The sequence below is a fragment of the Scyliorhinus torazame genome, chromosome 8 (assembly GCF_047496885.1).
Source record: "Scyliorhinus torazame isolate Kashiwa2021f chromosome 8, sScyTor2.1, whole genome shotgun sequence".
Lineage (NCBI taxonomy): Eukaryota > Metazoa > Chordata > Chondrichthyes > Carcharhiniformes > Scyliorhinidae > Scyliorhinus > Scyliorhinus torazame.
The window spans coordinates 36,557,211-36,578,097 of record NC_092714.1 but is presented as its reverse complement, the minus strand read 5'-3'; the positions used below and the strand labels follow the sequence as shown (position 1 = coordinate 36,578,097).

Sequence of the window (20,887 nt, the reverse complement as noted above, 5' to 3'; positions counted from 1 at the left end):
ATCGCTCAAGAAGAAAAGAGAGACAAACACTCCTCTTCCTTTCCGCCCTCTGCTTTCATTTCTTCTAACGTAACTTCAAATGATTCCGAATACTGTGGCACCAATTGCATGGAAATGAGCACCAGGCTTTGCAAAGTATAATAGTCTGGCAATACAAGGGAGAATTCATAGGGTACATCTTGCACACATGGTGATCTTATTTACGGAAATGCATCCAAACCATCACACTAACGGACTACAAGTTCTTTGTTGAAAGATGCAGCTTGTCCCCAGAGGTTGACGATTTAATTTTTTTTTATTGGTAGATTATATATATGTGTAGGAACACAAAAAAAAAGTTAGCAGCAGATGGATCGGTTAAATAGTGATGTGGTTAACTTGCAAAGGAAATTCAAAACTTTGTTCACAGAATACTTGCAGTGAGCCAGCTGCTGTACACCCAGGCGTCCTCCAACCTAACAATTAGGAGTCCCAATCATTTGCATTGTCCGATTGAAAAAAAGGCAACGTAAGCCAGTAATAAGCCAGAGAGCAGAGAAAAACGTGCCATTTACCAACGGAGAATAAATTAACTGACTTGCCTTTCAAATCCATGGACTACAATTGGAATATAAAGGGACTAATGTATTTCTTTTTATAAATAAGTGCTTGGAATAGGACATTGTGAAAAGTGCTGCGACAATTACTGGTGATACCCTGTCCAAGGTGAGTCTGTAAACCCTCTGTAACTTGCAAATACCCTTGGCTTAACTGAGCAGTTTTTATAATATCCAGCTAATCTTTTCTGAAATCACTAGTAATTCAGTTCGTACATCTACCAATCTGATGTTCAAGGGCTCCTGGTTAAATGTTCTGACATTTTTTTGGTTCCATTTTACTTTACTCCTCTCTGGGAAATGTTGACTCGACCAGAGATGAGTCGGCAACTCTTCGTTATGTTGCTTCAGTGTCCATTCTTCAGGTGAGACTCTCGACGGTAAAGGTCGGCGGAAAATTCAGCTTGTGGAGGAGCATCAGAGAAGGCCCTGACCTCCTCACCTAATGGCTACCCAGCGTCCACCTCGAACAGGGTTTGAAGAGGATGACAGTGAGTGGTGGGGGGGGAGCTATGGTGTGTGGGGGGTGCATTTGGGGGAACATCATCTCGGATTTTTACTTCAATTTGGTAAAAGTTTAAGTTTAAATAGCATTCAGGATTGGAGGAACACATATTTCAGCATCGCGAAAAATATTGTCTGTGTGTTTTTATTTAAGGGGTGGTAAAGGATATCACAACAGCATATTAAGTAATGACCAAACATACTGGCCATCGATTGAAAGTGTCCTGAGCAGAATTAAAGCAATCATGATGACATTTTATAAATTTCTCCCTGTGTGAGGAAAATCTCTTTTTTCTTGAGATCTGTAGCAAAGAAGTAGCAATGGAACTATTTATTTATCAAACTGTTTTTCCAGCAATCAAAAAAAATGAAAGCTGCAGTGAAATTTTAATGGTAGATTAGTACAGCTCCACTGCCCTTAAAGCAACACAGGCTCTGTTGTGCAGAATCATATCGTTCTATTTGCATAATAAGCAAAAAGGGACTGTGAGTCAGTTTTGCAAACTCTAGCCTCTGCTATTTCCTGACTGAGCCAGGGGGAGGGCAGGTGGGGCGGGAAGGGCATGCTACAATGAGAAAAAAAAAGGCGACATCACTTGAGGCACATGATCAACGGCAGCCAATTAGGTTGAATTATCGAAGGGGAACAGTTAAATTTGTAATTTAGGTTGTGTGAAACTCTTTGGGCCTCATAAACAACCACAGAACCACAAGTTGGGTGCAGACCAGTCACACAACACTGGGTCCGGGATATTGGTCAGCACACAGCAACTCATTCTGATTTAAACCACAGAGTGCCAAGCATTTCGTACAGTGGTAAGCATCATCTAACCACAGCCAATCCACTATTTTTACAATTCAGACCTCAGAAAAGTACCTTATCGTGTTGTTTGCAGCGCTGCAGAAGCTGTGTGATAAGGTAAAAGGAAATTGCCAAAGATGAACGGTACAGTGGAGAGTGCGACTCTTAAATTCTCTTGGTTTTCCTTTGAAAAGGTGGGAGACTTGTGCAACCAGTTAGGACGGCTCCACGGGACACCATGGCTTCGAACAGCATATTTGAGTCATTTCCTTCATATCAACAGTGCTTCATGAGAGGTAAGTGCCGCTGTTTAAAGTGATTCGCTCTAGTGCACATTGAGAAATAGTCCTCCGAAGCTAAATGCAAGAAAGATGCTGTTATTCTGTGGCTGCCTGATGACTACTTACTGAGTTCAGAGCTGATGCAGGAAAAGTGTCTCACTTTAGTTATCAATTATGTCCAGTTTGATAGATGCTTTTTCTGAAGAAACAAAAGTGCCACAGGCTCATCCGCTTTGTGCAGCCTTTCACACAATATGATGTGAGGTTTGTCTGATGGTTTCAGTGAGGGATATTTGCACTCTTTAGGGCTGACTGAAGAAACACTGGAGTCTTTAGTTAAGTCAGTTTTAAAACATTGAATTAGTCACCCACGACAGTGAGGAAACAGAAGGACAAGATATACGTTCAGAAGCTTATGTCACTTTGAGTCACTAACAGTTTTAAAAACAAATGGTTATCATTAAGAAAAACAGGACGATAAAATGCATGAACAACACCTTGAAGCAAACACAGATAACTCACTTTCTAAGCTGTTGCTCAATTTTACTTCGCATGTCACTGCTTTCAGTGCAACTTTCACCCAAAGGGAGAAATTTGTACCATCGACTCATGGTGGTTGGATGATTTATGCATTCCTGCAGCATCATTCAGCTCCGTCGAATGGCCACAGTCCCAGTGCAAACTTGCTAACAGCTCCCTTGGCTCACTGAACAACTGCTTCCTCAGTGCTCTTAACAGCCAGAGGAAACAATATTCACCAAATAACCAGAAGGACCTTCCTGGATTCAGTTTGCTTTTTTTTTCATGTTTTGTTTCCAACCGTGGCCACAGGAAAACTTATTGAGGAAATTTTTGTGAGGTAGATAAGGTAAAAAAGTGCGATGTATAAATAATCCTGCTTCACGCATGCAAAATGCAGGCAGCTGAGGCACAGACTGCTGAACAGCGCAGGAGTTAAGGGCATTTGTTCAGGCTCCATTTTTAGCCCATGACACTCGGGCAATCAGGCAAAAATGAAAAAAGAGCATCTAGCAGGCAGACCACCGTTAATCGGTCTGACCAATTGACGGCTAAACCAAAAAGAAAAGGAGCAATTACTCTATGCAAACTGCATTGGCATTCAGTACAACTTGGATAGACTTAAGGAGAAGAGCCATTTTAAATATTCATGCAATAAAGCCATAAAGTTGGGAAATAAATCAGCATATTTAATCCAACTGTACTTGTGACAAGTTTGTTTTGTTATTTTGGTTTGCCTTCCTCTTTTCTTTTGCCTGTGCATTGTACCCTGGTCAGCTTTGAGATAGGAGACAGAAACAGAATATCTCCTAGACGCATGCAAGTTAGATAAATAATCATGTCTGCGGGCAAATTGTTTCTATTGCACTTTTCTCCCAGCTATTAGCACAAACCGGTTGTTACAAACGTCCCAGGCACCGCTCTCTCTCCGTCTATTGCAAAGGCACTGCCGAAATTTATTGCCCTCGCTCTGCTCACAAACCCCAAATCATCAGCTGCGGGGAAATAACAAGTGGTTCTCGTCCCATATATTTCACTTTATCAGTCCTTGCAGTTCTCTCAGAAGGAAATCCATAATTCTTGTAGCACGATACCGTGTTAAAAATGAGAACGGGAAAAAAAAACAATTGTTCTATTCTAAGAAAACACTGGAAGAAAGCTGACGCATGAATTGAGTGTGGTATACCACAAAGGATATGGGTCTTCTCTATCACACCATACCAGGCTCTCCCTAATGCTCTCCGACTAAGGAAACTGCTGAAGTCGCACCTTGCAATGAAACACTGCGCCCCAAGAGGACGGATGTTTTCAGTTTACAGTGAGTTTAAACATTAATCCTCATTGGTGAATGTAAGAACAGTCTAATTGTTCTGGTGATATATCACTCAATGGTACATTGAGTTCTCGCAAATTTTCCATTGTGCGCTGGTAACCTTTTCATTTACTATTCACAAACTCACAGTCTAGCTAGCAGAGAGGTTGGGAGGAGTGAGTCGTGTGAAAAACAAGAATGACTTGCATTCATATAGCGCAGTTCCTGACCATAGGAATCCAAAGTGCTTAACGGCCAATGAAGAACTTTTGAAGTACCGGGCGGGATCTTCCATCCCCGCTGCGATGTGTTTTGTGCTGCGGAGGTGGTCCGTGGTTGGCCAGTGACAGGATCGTTCGGTCCTGCCCCTGTCAACAAGGTTTCTTGTTGTTCGCAGCCTCTGCCACCAGAAAATACAAAGGGGGGTGTTGGGGTTGGGGGGGCAGGGGGGGGGGGGGGGGGGGTTGCTGTTGACGGGACCAGAATATCCCACCGTTGGGAATGCCAGAGAAGTCCGCCCATTGTCTCTGTTGTAAAGTCGGCCAATTTGTGCACAGAAAGATCCCACAAACACCAATGTGATGGTGACCAGGCAATCTGTCTTGGTGATGTTGGTTAGAAGATGCATATTGGCCAGGGAGAACTTCCCTGCTCTTCCCTGAAATAGTGTCAAGGAATCTGCTACGTCCACCTAAAAGGGCAGCTGGAGCCTTGATTCAACACCTCATCCTTGCATCAAGCTTCAATGGTCCTGAGCTTCCTGATCAAAAACTCACCAATGCTTCTAAAAAAGTGTGTTTACCGCCAGTTATATCAAGGCTGACCCTTATTCCGAACCCCTTTCCCCATACATCCCAAACTTTGTTAAATGCAGCCGACGTTGCATCCATTATATTTCATTACAGGCCTCGGCACTGTGTAAGCAAGAGTATTTTGCAGATATACTGAATTAACAGTGAGGCATTTCAGAATGTGAATCACTGCAGCCAAAGGCAGGAAAGGATAGGCTGTAGGAAGCTTGGAAACTGCCTGGTTTAACATCCAATATACTCACTGACAACCAAAGGACCACACAATTCCACAGTACAAACTGCACTTGAAATGAGTAAATATAAGTCACCTTGCTCTCATCTGGTGAACTAATACAAATGTTTCTCGAAAGGTCTGGAAACAGATAAAGTATTAAATCCCAAACCATCCATATGCAGGAAATTGAAAATCAAAATGATGGAATTACATTTCCTCGATCTCACTCCATTTCTCATGATTGGCAAACTTACTGTTATCATCTGGACAACATTTACTCAAAAAACATAAATGAGCAAATTTAATAAACTGTTATTCTCTTCGAAATATGTCTTGTGCACATACCTTGAGCCAACTGTGCAATAAAGGACCCTTATGTTAATAGAATGGTAAACAGAAATGTTTTATAGTCAGAAAGAACTAGCATTTCCATAGTACCTTTCACAACCTCAGGATAGGCCAAAATGCTTTAGTCAATTAAGTATTTCTGAAGTATGCTCACTGTTGAAAACACTGTAGCCAATTTGTGTACAACCAGGTAATGGCCATGAGTTAAAACATCAGATCATCTCGTTTTAGGTGCAAGTTGAGAGACAAAGGTTGAGCAGGACACAGGACAGAATTCCCTTACTAAACAGCACCAAAAACGTATGTTGAGTGGAACTTCTGTCCATCTGCAATATTTGTTCATTCCTTTACAAATTACTTGAGTAAAACATTCATACCGTGGCACTGAAAGATGATGACTCTTGTGTAGAACTTACAACATAAATATCGTAAGAAGTCTTCTAACACCAGGTTAAAGTCCAACAGGTTTGTTTCAAATCACTAGCTTTCGGAGCACTGCTCCTTCCTCAGGCATCTCCACATCATGGCTAACATAAATATCAGCTGCAAAGTGGTAAGCATTTGTCTTGTTTACAGATAAACCCATATTGATATTTAATTGAGTGAATGTGTTCATTTAGACAGATTCTATTCCCGAAGTGGTTACAAATACTGCTCAAACTAAACTTTGCTTCCGTAAATATCAACCCACACCCTCCTGAGTCAGCAGGTTGGCTTATTTCTTCGTGTCAGATGGGGTAAAGTGGTAGCTCTGTGTATTGGTAGGCAATACAATCACCAATGCTTCAAGTTCCATGATGTTCCATTTCGCGCGAAGACCCCTCAATGTCTGGCCAGTACTTCAGAACGATAACATTTTCAAAACTAACCAAGAGTCTATTTTTGCGCCAATCAATTAATTCGAATCATCCCATAAAGGTCTGCGTCAAATTGTTTCATTATGAAACCACACCTACTGTAAAATCTCAAGTTCAAATATGTTGGCAATCAGCACAGTGTTGGCATTATTCTTTCTCAAAACATTTAGAGAATGGAATCTCACTGGCACAGTATTCTGAAGCCCATAGGGGCAGCCTTCAAAGACTCACCTCCCTGAACTCCACATGGCCACAGCACCCTTAAGCAGGATCACTCACTTGCCATTCAGCCCACATGACGTTTGACTCCAGTTTACTGGCACGTGGGGCATCAGATATTTCTGATATCACTGTGTGGGAGCTTTAAACTTGAGAAGGCTGTGCAGAAGAACTGTGGTTGCAAATTCCAGATGTTGATGTAAACTGGTTTATATTAGTTTTCTAATTCTGAGTTGAATATGAAAGCGAAGATTCTTAACCAACTAGCACAGTCGGGATCTGTTCTGCATTTAAGAAACTGAGCATAATTTGTTAACCCTCTCCCACCATCTGGTTTTCCAATAGTAATATCCTAATCCCAGAAGTGCAAACTCGAATTATTGTCAGCATGTGGAGGCCAATAACCCAAGGAAAGTTTCAGACAGCTTGAATTAAGTCCAGCTAACTTCTTAGTTTTTAAAGAGTTATCTATGAACAGCGGCTCCAGAGACTTGAGCAGATAACCTGGGCTCCAGTGCATTACCGAAGGAGTACTGCTTTGCCCACTGCTGTTGGTGCTGTCTTGCGGCTGAGACATAATAATAATAATCTTCATTAGTGTCACAAGTAGGCTAGCATTAACACTGCAATGAAGTTACTGTGAAAATCCCCACTATGGCGCCTGTTCGGGTACACTGAGGGAGAATTCAGAACGTCCAATTCACCTAACAAGCCCGTCTTTTGGGGCTTGTGGGAGGAAACCAGAGCACACGGAGAAAACCCATGCAGACATGGGGAGAACGTGCAGACTTAGCACAGACAGTGACCCAAGCCGGGAATCGAACCCGGGTCCCTGGTGCTGCGAAGCAACACTGCTAACCACTGTGCTACAGTGCCCCAGCTAAGGTTTGCTCTCTCAAGCGGGTGTTAAATGCTCCATGGCATTGTTTCAAAGGAAAAGAAAGGGGTTCTTCCTAGGGCCCTGACCAATATTTACATTGTCTTCATAAACAGATTATCTGGTCACCGCTACATTTGCTCCTTGTGGAACCTTGCCGGACGCAAATTGCATTTCCTATAACAGTGACTATCAAAATAATGTACTTTATTGGCTGTAAATTGTTTTGGGACATCCTGAAATTGTGAAAGATAAATGCAGGTCTTTATTTGTTCTCAATGCTGCTGCAGCTTCCTGCACTCGTGGGTCCCTCTAGTGTGTTCCCATGGCATCCACTCAGTGCCTTGCTTGTCAAATGCACGGTTTCTACTGATTTTCACCCATCGTCAGCAGTCCCTTCACTGAAACATGACCAAAGTCGGGAATAGGTACTGACCGAGGAAACAAAAGTGCGATCGAGAAAACATTTAAGGGAAAAGAAAATAGAAATGAAGATGAGGGAAAATTGTGAGGTTAGAGGCGCGATTCTCCGCTCCCGCGCCGGTTGGGAGAATCGCCTGGGTCGCCAAATTTTCCCGCGACGCCGGTCCAACGCCCTCCCACGATTCTCCCAAGCGGCGAGAACGGCCCCGTCCAGTTCCGCGCGGCGCAGGCTGGAGAATCGCCCGAGTCACCCAAAATGGCGATTCTCCAGCACCCCTGCTATTCTCAGGCCCAGATGGGCCGAGCGGCCAGCCCAAAATGGTGGTTTCCCCCCGCCGCCTTCGACAACTGGTCGCTGCTGGCGGGAACAGCACGGGAATGCTGGGGGGGGGCGGCCTGCGGGGGGGGGGGGGAGGGGGGATCCTGCACCGGGGGGGGCCTCAAATGGAGTGTGGCCCGCGATTGGTGCCCACCGATCGTCGGGCCGTCCTCTCTGAAGGAGGACCTCCTTTCTTCCGCAGCCCCGCAAGATCCGTCTGACATCTTCTTGCAGGGCGGACTCGGAGAGGACGGCAACCACGCATGCGCGGGTTGACGCCGGCCAACCCGCGCATGCGTGGGTGACGCCAGTTATGCGGCACCGGCCGCGTCATGTATGCGGCACCGCCTTGACGCGGCGCCAAGGCCTGGCGCACGTAAATGACGCGGCGCCGTTCCTAGCCCAGTATCGGGCCCTGAATCAGTCGGGATAGGGGCCGTTTCGCGCCGTCGTGAACCTCAACGGCGTTCACGACGGCGCGAACACTCTGCCTCCATTTCTGAGAATCCCGCCCTAGGAGTTTACAAACTATCCAACCAGAAGCTAAATGCGATGACATAATGACCACTTCCAGCTGTCATGAGTGGGAGAGGGTGATCAAAGTGTCATCATTCATTGTACAAATCATCTCTTCGATAGTAAATGATGTGTTTGATTGGGTTCAGACCTCAGCTAAGCATTTAGCTACAAGTTTTAATGCAGCGGTTTTTTCTCACATTCAACCAGCATAAAATACCAAGGCCCCAAAAATGACCAGCAGCCAAGACACTGGCAAATCCTTTTCCAGTTAGCTACCCAATTCTACCCCAACGAATGCCTCCTTTGTCAACAATAAACCTTCAGTGAACCTTTGGTCACTTCCCTGGCTTAGATTGCCCCCCGAGGATTCCTATTTCCAGCTGATAGCTGCCAATAAATCTCTTCTCACCAGACACCCTGGCCATCATATCAATGCTAGGCTTCTGTCAGATGAGGCCATGTTAGGAGAAACTTATAGCAACATATAATACAATAAGTGCAATAGAGTAGGTTAATCCTGAGCATTATTATAAAGGGGTATAGATAAAAACTGGTAAAAAGCTGGTTTAGGACTGATACCAAGAACTTCTTCCTAGCAGGGGAGTACCTCTCTAATTGGCTTCCGGGCAGGGAAAGCTCTGGATTCATTCACAATAGGATATGGAGATGGAGGTTCATAGGTTGCTGCAAAAATGGGAACTAGATGGGCCGAATAGCCTTTATCTTTATCTTTACCATTTCTTACATGGCAGAGTAATGAGTGACATGTGGGATTTCTGCCATTCTGTAAACTCTTAAGAGAGTTATGAGGCAATTTTTTTTTTAAATTTAGAGTACCCAGTTATTTTTTTTCAATTATGGGGCAATTTAGCATAACCAACCCACCTAACCTGCACATCTTTGGGTTGTGGGGGTGAAACCGTCGCAGACATGGGGAGAATGTGCAAACTCCACACGGACAGTGACCCAGGGCCGGGATTCGAACCCGGGTCCTGAGCGCCGTAGGCAGCAGTGCTAACCACTGTGCCACGTGCCGCCCCTGAGGAACTCGGCCATCGGGGTGGAGCATCGGGGGAGGGCCTTCAGGTGATGCGCTAAGGTCGTTCCAATGGCGCGCAACACAATGACGCATGTCAGTGGGGGAGGAGCATACAAAACCTGCGTCAAACAAGTGCCGCCCCCGATTTTGGTGTAAAAAGGGATTCTCCGCCCGATCGCCCATTATGTATCTAACCCCATCTTCCATGATTCCCATGATTCCTTTTTCCCTCACGTGTTAACCAAGCTTTCCCTGAAATACATCTATGCTTGTCACCCCAACTTTGAAGGAACAGTATTGGACATTTTAGGCTGGAATGACCATCTCTGCTTGGTCTGCCTTATTGTTCCTCCTCTTGCTGCAAGAAGCTGAGAATGGGGATGCCAACCGGAGAGCCAACACTCCAAAGGGCTCGGAAGCTCACAAAGCAAGTCACCAACATCCTGCCGAAAACATTACCTTCACCTTCACAAATGCACCGTTGCCCCTTTGAATCCTTTACATTTGTGGTCACTCAAGTTACGTGACCACAGTGAGTAACAAGTGTAATCGTGCCATAAATTATGCAATATTATGTTGATGGTTAAGTGACATTATTCCATGCTCATTTTAAAAATCATTATTAAGTACTGCCTAATTTTGGAAGGGGCATTCACTGTCCACTCGAAGACATCTGAGAGATAACTTTGTATAAAATAGGCAGACACTTTTTAGAGCCGATTTGGTATTTCTATGCTCCCTCATGTCCCTTTGCATCCAATTTCCAACCTAATATGTGTCCAAGGTTGACCTTAGTCAGTGGCAGGGTATTCGTACCATTACCCTCAACTTCACCCGGGACTATTTCAACACTATTCTCCTTCTTCTCTTTGGTATTTTACCCCTGTCCAAATTACATTTCATCTGTCACTTTCACTGATTTATAGACTTTCTCAAACTCCTTGTTTGCCTCTTCAAATTCAACCGGACCTCCAAGGTGTGCATTTGGAAGGTTTGCATTGAGCTCCTCAATCCAAGTCCATTATATTACTGCTGACCAGAGCCTACGGGGTGAACACATCATCTAAAGTGCAATGCCCATAATGGGCCCGATCCACAATGCCTGTTTTACATCCAGCTGGCAAAATAAAGCTCAAAATGTACTTTGGTGTCAGCTCAGACTCTGCCTGTAGCACTCCCACCACTGAGTCAGGAGGTTGTGAGTTCAACTCCGACTCCAGAATCCTGAAAGTTACATTTCAATGCCACTCCAAGGGAATGCGATAATCTTGGAGGTCTCCCGGGTGAAATGTTAAACAAAGAATTGTTTGCCCTCTCGTCTCGGGGATAATAACCCTATGACACTATTGGGAGAAGAACAGGGAGTTCTCCATGGCGACTAGGCCAATATTCATCCCTCTACCAACACCTCCTAAACAGATAATCTGGCCATTTGTTTCGCTCTTGTTTATGGGAGCTTCCTGTGCACAAAATTGGCTGCTCATTACAAGAGTAACTGCACTTCATTGGCTAGAAAGTGTTTCGTGATGTTCTGAAGTTGTGAAAGGAAAACACAAGTGTATACAAGTTCAAAACTTTATTTTATTTCAATCTGGGTGATCCTTCATCAGAAGCATCTGGTCAAGGCTCTGCATCGGAAATAAAAAGACAAAATGCTGGACAATCACAGCAGGTAAGGTAACATGATCAGCGAGTTAATGTTTCTGGAAATCAGCCTTCTTCTTTCGCTTGTTGGCTTCACAGATGTCACTCGACAAGTCGTGTGTTTGTCTTTTCTCTTGAGGTTAAAATGCATCAAGTCCTATAATATACATTGAATGCAGCTGAGTAAATGTGGATTACTTTTACCTCTTCAACAGTCAAATAATTGTCTCGGTTCAGCAGGTAGCCAATTACTGGCATTTGAATGAAGGGTGCGATTTAACAAAGAAATAGAGTCCCGTTTTGGGTGGAAATAGCAAGGTGTTTCTCGGAGCCCTCTGCTCCGAGAATGACTCCGCTGTTAAATGGGACTTTGTTTTTTTTGAGGGCTGTCTGCAAGGATCATCCCACAAAGCCCGCTCTTGCCTTTGATTCCTGCACTGACGAGCTCAGCTCAGCTCGTCAGTACAGGAAGATAGCAGGGTGCCATTTTTAAATGCAGCCCCAGTCTCTCAACCCCCCACCGCGACTTCCGGACCCCCAACACCCCAATTTACTGTTAGGAGGTCCTCGAGCCCCCTTCATCCCAGCTAATAAGGGCAGGGCACCCTTGGGTCTGATTCCCAGCACCGAAAAGCTGACACCTTGGCACTGCCAACCTGCCAGTGCCACCTGGGCACTGGCATTGCCAGGGTGCCTGGGTGGCAGTGCCAGGTGCCGGGTGGCTTCGGGGGTGCCAGGATACCACCCTGCCCAGGACCCGACCACCTGAGGACCTCTGATCACCTGGGAGACCCCCCCCCCCCCCTCCCCATGTACCGTTACACCTGGTCCGTGTTTGTGGAAACCAGTGTTAAACGTCACCGTGGCGAGGTCTCCCAGGTGCAGCCGTTCGATCCCGGGCCCTGGCATTCTCTGGTGTAGACGTATTGAAGGGAAGCTAACTGCTCACTTAACTATGCAAATCTGGATCCCGCCCAGTGAGGGCGAGATCCTGATCGTGACGTCCCGCATTAGATCTCACGAGGAGTCCCGAGTGTTGTAAATCACGCGAGAGGCCTCTCGCGATATTTCATGGCCTCGGCTCGTCACCGTGTCGGGTGCGACAAGGCCGGTCGGTCATGCCCTACATTCCTCATCCTGCTGCTCTATTGATGGCAACAATATATTGAAAATAGACATTAATGTTTGTGTTAAGTAGGGGGCGGCACGGTGGCGCAGTGGTTAGCACTGCTGCCTCACGGCGCCCAGGACCCGGGTTCGTTCTCACCCCCGGATCACTGTCCGTGTGAGTTTGCACATTCTCCCCGCGGCTGCGAGGGCCTCACCCCACAACCTGGGAAAAAAAAGATGTGCAGGGTAGGTGCATTGGCCACGCTAAAGTGCCCCTTAATTGGAAAAAAAAAGAATTGGATACTCTAAATTTAATAAAAATGTTTGTGTTAAGTTCAGAGATAGAGGAATGTTACTTCATGCATTAAACATTTGGCTGCTAATATCACCAGTTATTTTCAAACTCTAGCTTAATTTCTTGTTATCTAAACTATTACGAGGTATTTATCCTAAGTGGCATAATTAGTCTTCTTTAAGAAAGCATCAAGCCTGCCTCAATCACTTGATTACAAAGATGTTAACTGTTTCACACAAAAGGACAGTCTTCATGGTTTTAGTAAATTGTACATGTGCTTGTACTGCTCCTACACACTTCTATAAAAACATCTTCCCCGTTAATGCTAATGGACTACGATAGCCTGTGAATAAAAAATTCCTTTGTGGGGATTCAGGTTTCATGCAGCTTGCTGGCTGGATGGTATTACATAACAGTCCATCTCTCTCCATTTCCTGGGTGTGCTTCAATTCCAGCACAGTGCCCATGTGTATCCTGTTTGTTGCAGCTGCCTCAAATCCAGCGTCAGCCACTATTATTGTCATTGCAAGTGTCCAAAAAACAATTATTCCTTATGATGACCAGTAAGCAAACATTATCTTAAAAGGAACAATCTGCTTTTTGTTGCTCTTTATTGACGCCATTGTATTTTTAAAATCCTCACACATTTACTTAATAGGAGTCCTCTAATCCGTTTCCCCTCTCCCATTACATCCCTCTTCTATTGAGGGCACCGAGAGGGATGAAGTTCATGGGCAGCAGTCCCCTCTGGTACATTAGGCAGGTGGTTATTCTTAACGTGGAGGTGTGGATGGGGAGGCCAGTGTTGGAAGTTGGGCACACCCTATTCCAACACAAAGTGGTGTCCTATTCAATGAGGCGCCTTTGTGGAGCACTAATCTATAGGACATTCAAGTAAATGGGGAGAAAAAAAACTGAAGCTCGGTTTTAAAGGCAGCTTTTTCGTCCACCGAGGTGGTAATTTTGCTGTCAGCTGAGACAGTGAGTAGCATTCTCACCTCTAGATCAGTAGGTTGTGCAAGAGCGGGATTCAATGCTGCCCCCACAGACGGGTTTGGAGGTGAGGGGAGTCAGGTGGGTGGACGAGGAGTGGGGATCCTACTGCTATCCCACTTCTGCCCCAGTTACATCCGGGGCGGGAAGACCCATTGGCAGCCTTCCCTCCTGAACTCCAATTAATGCCCATTAAGGGCCTTATCCTGCCGCCATCGGTATTCACCAGCAGCGGGCAGGGGAGTTGCCACTTGGGGAACCGGTTGTGCAAATCCCTCAATTTGCTTGTCAGCTTCCAGAAGGGAAATCCTTCATTCAAAGGTGCTCGGTGATCCCCATCTGATGAGAACCACTCCCTCCCTCTTCTTCCCACAAACCCCCACCCTATGACCCCCCACCCCCCTCATCCCCCTCATCCTCACTCAACTTAGGTCTGTGGTCCCTTGTTGATCCTGGGTCTCTGCTGGGTGCATTGCCAGCAGCCACCACTGCTCCTGGTGACACTGATAGACAACCAGACACCTTAATCCCAGGGAAGGCCTGACGTAGACACCTTAATCCCAGGGAAGGTGACGCAGGGCTCCTGCCAGCTCTCCAGCTGGCATGGAGACATTAAATTCCGCTCCAGAACTTGAGCACAAAAGAACTGGGACTCACTCTCCAGTGCGGTACTGCGGAAGGCTGCAGGAGCACTGCTACTCCCCTTGGCCCCACAAGGAAAGTAACCAAAAAGGTTCTCTGAGGCTTACGTCCTTGGGCCTCTTTGGCTGCAACTCAGCCAACCCCTCGCATCACCTGACACCTGCACAAAACCAAAATTATGCCCAATCCTTAAATTGCCAGTGAGGCCTTGGCAGATTCGAGCAGGTGCCCGTCCTTCCTGCTTGCTCAGAAGGGCAGATTGAGACTGCTGGAAGGAAGCAGGAGGTTCATAGAATTTACAGATTGACAGATCTGCCCACATGCCTGACTTGCACTGAGTGGGCAGGGTGACAATCACCCTGGCAACACCGGTTGTTACCATAATATTGGATTGTGGGCTGTAATCCTAATCTGAAGAGTCACCGGAAATAGACATAGACACGTTTGTTAATAATGCCGAGGGAAATTAGGGAACGACAAACTGTGGTTTATCAAAACAGAAACCACCTAATGAGATAAGGACGAAACAGGAACCACACTTAGGGCTTGTGGGTTGCTCACCTTCAGGTCATACACTTGAGTTAGTCTTTTAGCAATTTGCTCGCATAGAGATGTATAGTGTTCAAAAGGAATTGGACGCCCATATGAATTTGCAATAACTCAGCACATTCCATAAACAATGAACTGGAAAAGTTGTGAATGATCTTGGCATCAAGATTAATAAAGTAATGGCGGGGCCAAAAACAATAAAACTTAATCGGCAACAAACTGTCTTGTATTCTTAGAAACTGATGATATCTACTTAATCTTTATAGGAGTTTTTTTGCATGCAAGAGGATTCAACTGGATTGAAATAGCAAAATGTGTTCCTACTCATGAGGGTTTTGCAGCATTAATAACTTGCAGTCGCATAACATTTTTAACATAAAACAAATCCCAAGGAGAAAACACAAAGACAGAAAAAGGCACGCTGATGCTAAGGAGGGGATGTTAGCAGGGGCGATCATGGAGCTTGGTCAAGTCATTGTTTTGACAGAGGGTTCTGAAGGAGGATAGGTGGAGTAACAGAGGAGTTTAGGAAGGGAATTCTAGAGGCCAAGTGGCTGACGACACGGTTGGCAATGGTGGATGCTGCGCACGAGGCCAGAGGGATGGAGACTTGTGGGCCGCAGGTGAGCCTTCTAAGCGGCAGGAAGTGAGGGAGGTGTCAGCCCATGAAAGTATTTTAGCCTTAAATGGCCTCGACAATAGAGTAAGAATTTCAACTGATTTCTGCATTTTTAATTCAATATTTTTGATTCCTATAATTTTGATTCCTGCAACAGCAATATTTCCTTCACTTCTGACACCAGGGGCGAAATTCTCCTACCCGCCCCGCCACATTTCTGCGCCGACCGGCCGGCGGGAGTCTCCGTAACACCGGCCGGTCAATGGGGTTTCCCATTGTGGGGCACCCCCACGCCGTCGGGAAACCCCCGAGCGCCGGCAGAACGGAGACTCCCGCCGGCGGAGAATGACGCCCCTCAGCTTCCTATTCTGACAAAAAAAAACACCAACCTGAAAGGCTCACTCTGTTTTCCTCTCTCTGCAGATGCTGCCTGATTCGCTGAGCATTTGCAGCATTTTAGGTTTATGTATGTTACATAACTAGTCTTTAGGTTATTGTGGAGGAATTACCCCTTGCTAATTGGTCCTTGATATTCTGCTGTAGATAATCTGTACAGAGAGGTTACTTGCTCATTGAAAGGCAAGACACCTTGGGCAAGATCCTCCAGCTGTTCATGCTGGCTGGATCTTCCAATCCCGCCAACAGTGCACCCCTGTCGCGGCTTTACGGTGACATGGGTGGATTCAATGGGGAATCCCATTGATGGTGGTGGGGCCAGAAGATCCCGTCACCGTCCAACGGCGGGCTGCCTCCCGCGGCCGAGAAACATGGGAATCCCGCGGCCGGGAAGCTAGAGAATCTCATCTATTGTTATTGGGCGCGATCAACCGGCCGAGACGCAGCGTGCGTGGCGCAACATGTTTAGTAGATGCCAGGAGATTCCTCTTCCTGAATCGACGCAGCTCGCCACGCCTCGTGAGATCTAACATGACCTCGCAATACGTTGCGGTGTGAATACCACCCATTGTGGGAGGATCACTTTTTTGCAAATCTGCATATTAACGTGAGACAGCTTGTCTCACGCTAACATGCACTTCCACAATCTACGCAAGGCATTGGGATCTAACCCCTTTGCCTTGGAGCTCTCGGTTGAGCACCAATCAACATTGGTCTCCATAAATGGGGACCAGATGGAACAGCACTCGTGGGAGTCTCCCATGGGATTGCAGGCCCCCAGGTGCTTGCTCTCTGGATAGGGTGGCACCTTGACACTGCTGGCACTAGCCTGGCACTGCCAGCCTGGCATCCTGGCAGTACCAACTGGATGCCAGCCTGGCACTGCCAAGGTGTGCAGGTAGCACTGCCAGCTGACATAGGCACTGCCATGATGCCAGGTTGGCAGGGCCAAGCTGGTATTGTTCTTGCGACGGGAATCGGGCCCAGGGGTGCCCTGCGCATGTGCAAGGAGAAGTGGGGGGGGGGGGGCTAGACGACTCCTTTATAAGTGAGGTGGGGGTTTTGGGGTCGCTTGGTGGGTCGAAAGATCGGGCCGCCATTAAGAATGGTATCCTCCTGCACGAAGGAGTTCCGGCAAACGGAGTTCATCAGTGCAGGAAGCGGGACTAAGTGCGGCCTCCTTGGGCAGTTCCTCGCTGAGGCTCCGAATCTACCCGAATGGGAACAGAGTCCCATTCAATAACGTGGGGTTTCTTTGCGCTCCGATGCCGGTAAACACCCGGCTAAATGCGTTCATTATGGAACTCTATTCCCATTCGAGTAGATCTCGCCCATTATTATTCCAATACATTCCTGCAAATAAAATGATCACAATGAGTTTAAGATATATGAACTAATGGTCATCAAAGCTTAATCAATAACTGCACAGTAGCACAGTGGTTAGCACTATAGCTTTGCAGCGCCAGGGTCCAAGGTTCGATTCCCGCTTGGGTCACTGTCTGTGCAGAGTCTACATGCTCTCCCCGTGTCTGCGTGGGTTTCCTCCGGGTGCTCTGTTTTCCTCCCACAGTCCAAAGATGTGCATGTTAGGTGGACTGGCCATGTTAAATTTCCCTTAGGTTAGACGGGGTTGTTGGGTTCCGGGGATAGGGTGGAGGTGTGGGCTTAAGTAGGCTGCTCTTTCCGGTGCAGATTCAATGGGCCGAATGGCCTCCTTCTGCACTGTAAATTCTATGCTAACTGTACCGGTGAGGAAAATTCCAGTTTTGATTCCTCCTGCCCCCTTGCCCCATCTCCACCCCACCCCCACAGTCTGTCCTGAGTTAGCCAAGACAGAAGGCCATTGCCCTAAGCACACTGTGCTAAATCATCCACGCAGTATGACTTTATCGCTATCCACTATCCAATGTCTGGAAAATCTGGGTGTCAGGTGAGGGCAGCATTGGGTTCAGCTGTAATGCCTGCCATTGTGGGGTGGCCTACCAACCTGTATTAACCAGGACCATGCTTTGAATATGGTCCCTTGAGTGAGGTGGAAGAGGTTGGCAGTACCTGCAACATCCAATGACTCGCCATCTTCAGCAGCGGAGAAAATCTGGAAAACCTCCCAAGCCTTCGAGAATTAGGGGCAGAGTTTGGTCTTCAGCATGTGGCTGAGCAGATTGTCCATCTTTTATCAAACCCCTTGCTTTTCATTCCACTCCAATGGAATGGAATTGGAGCAGGTTCTATAATGGATGGTTATTCTCCTCTACCAGTTCGCGGACCAGGGAAAAGAAATCTAAACCCCAAATGTATTTATTTTACTGTTCAATTTTGAATTGATATTGAATCACATTTTACACCTCACATACTTAATTAAATTCAAATAAAAACTCACCATGTAAACATCAAATAAAGATCATCCCACATTGCTCAACTAATCTAAATTAAGGTTACATACAAAGGGCTGAGAGTATCGGTCAACAGTACCAAGAAGGAAAGTTTAATTGTTGTTAAATCTTTGTTTCAATTCCGGCAAAAGTGAAAAACCATCGCATTACTAATTCGAGCACAATTTTTACCAGCTACGGCTAATGGCTGGTTTGTGTAAATGACATTGTGTGCAGCGCCACAGAAATAGTAACTGAGCACAGCAATTGCTTCTTTGGCAGTTACTTCACCATTATAAACCAAAAGAACCAAACCTGGACTTCATAATGAAGGTGATTGTTAACAAATGGGGTTTACAATTTCTCGCTGTGTGTAAAATGAGATTAGCAGAGGCGAGGGAGAAGTAGTCAGCAATGTGAAGCAACAGTGCATTTGCTGTTAACAGAGTTCAAACATTCCTCTGACAGACTGCACATCCAGTCTTGATCAACATAATTAACTTCTAAATTGCCCAGATTAATTCATTACCTCAGCCATAAGCCACTGAAGCGCCCCGTCAATCAGATGCAGCCGGTTATTTTGTTGAGAGTGTATATGAAAACAATAAGTAACCAAAAATGCTGCAAATGCACAGCAACGTCAGTCAGCACCTAGAAATGATGTGGAGATGCCGGCGTTGGACTGGGGTGAGCACAGTACGAAGTCTTACAACACCAGGTTAAAGTCCAACAGGTTTGTTTCGATGTCACTAGCTTTCGGAGCGCTGCTCCTTCCTCAGGTGAATGAAGAAATCTGTTCCAGAAACACATATATAGACAAATTCAAAGATGCCAAACAATGCTTGGAATGCGAGCATTAGCAGGTGATTAAATCTTTACAGATCCAGAGATGGGGTAACCCCAGGTTAAAGAGGTGTGAATTGTACCAAGCCAGGACAGTTGGTAGGATTTCGCAGGCCAGATGGTGGGGGATGAATGTAATGCGACATGAATCCCAGGTCCCGGTTGAGGCCGCACTCATGTGTGCGGAACTTGGCTATAAGTTTCTGCTCGGCGATTCTGCGTTGTCGCGGGTCCTGAAGGCCGCCTTGGAGAACGCTTACCCGGAGATCAGAGGCTGAATGCCCTTGACTGCTGAAGTGTTCCCCGACTGGAACGGAACATTCCTGCCTGGTGATTGTTGCGCGATGTCCGTTCATTCGTTGTCGCAGCGTCTGCATGGTCTCGCCAATGTACCACGCTTCGGGACATCCTTTCCTGCAGCGTATGAGGTAGACAACGTTGGCCGAGTCGCACGAGTATGTACCGCGTACCTGGTGGGTGGTGTTCTCACGTGTAATAGTGGTATCCATGTCGATGATCTGGCACGTCTTGCAGAGATTGCCATGACAGGGTTGTGTGGTGTCGTGGTCACTGTTCTGAAGACTGGGTAGTTTGCTGCAAACAATGGTTCGTTTGAGGTTGCGCGGTTGTTTGAAGGCAAGTAGTGGGGGTGTGGGGATGACCTTGGCAAGATGTTCATCGTCATCAATGACGTGTTGAAGGCTGTGAAGAAGATGACGTAGTTTCTCTGCTCCGGGGAAGTACTGGACGACGAAGGGTATTCTGTCGGTTGTGTCCCATGTTTGTCTTCTGAGGAGGTTGGAACTGTCGACAGTTCCGACGCGCCACAGCGAAAAACCGGACCGACCTCCTCAGAAGACAAACATGGGACACAACCGACAGAATACCCTTCGTCGTCCAGTACTTCCCCGGAGCAGAGAAACTACGTCATCTTCTTCACAGCCTTCAACACGTCATTGATGACGATGAACATCTTGCCAAGGTCATCCCCACACCCCCACTACTTGCCTTCAAACAACCGCGCAACCTCAAACGAACCATTGTTTGCAGCAAACTACCCAGTCTTCAGAACAGCGACCACGACACCACACAACCCTGTCATGGCAATCTCTGCAAGACGTGCCAGATCATCGACATGGATACCACTATTACACGTGAGAACACCACCCACCAGGTACGCGGTACATACTCGTGCGACTCGGCCAACGTTGTCTACCTCATACGCTGCAGGAAAGGATGTCCCGAAGCGTGGTACATTGGCGAGACCATGCAGACGCTGCGACAACGAATGAACGGACATCGCGCAACAATCACCAGGCAGGAATGTTCCCTTCCAGTCGGGGAACACTTCAGCAGTCAAGGGCATTCAGCCTCTGATCTCCGGGTAAGCGTTCTCCAAGGCGGCCTTCAGGACCCGCGACAACGCAGAATCACCGAGCAGAAACTTATAGCCAAGTTCCGCACACATGAGTGCGGCCTCAACCGGGACCTGGGATTCATGTTGCATTACATTCATCCCCCACCATCTGGCCTGCGAAATCCTACCAACTGTCCTGGCTTGGTACAATTCACACCTCTTTAACCTGGGGTTACCCCATCTCTGGATCTGTAAAGATTTAATCACCTGCTAATGCTCGCAATCCAAGCATTGTTTGGCATCTTTGAATTTGTCTATATATGTGTTTCTGGAACAGATTTCTTCATTCACCTGAGGAAGGAGCAGCGCTCCGAAAGCTAGTGACATCGAAACAAACCTGTTGGACTTTAACCTGGTGTTGTAAGA

At 46.5% G+C, this 20,887-nt stretch overlaps 1 protein-coding gene across 2 annotated transcripts in view; it reads left to right on the top strand.

Annotated features, from left to right (window-relative positions):
* The first annotated feature begins 1,779 nt into the window (after positions 1–1,779).
* Positions 1,780–20,887, top strand: part of runx1 (RUNX family transcription factor 1) — a 268,198-nt gene continuing 249,090 nt past the window's right edge. For both annotated transcript variants that reach the window (XM_072513389.1, XM_072513388.1), the window contains exons 1-2: positions 1,780–1,916; positions 2,097–2,198. In XM_072513389.1, coding sequence (XP_072369490.1) covers positions 2,141–2,198 — 58 coding nt within the window. In that variant the 5' untranslated portion in view covers positions 1,780–1,916; positions 2,097–2,140. The remainder of the gene's footprint in view (positions 1,917–2,096; positions 2,199–20,887) is intronic.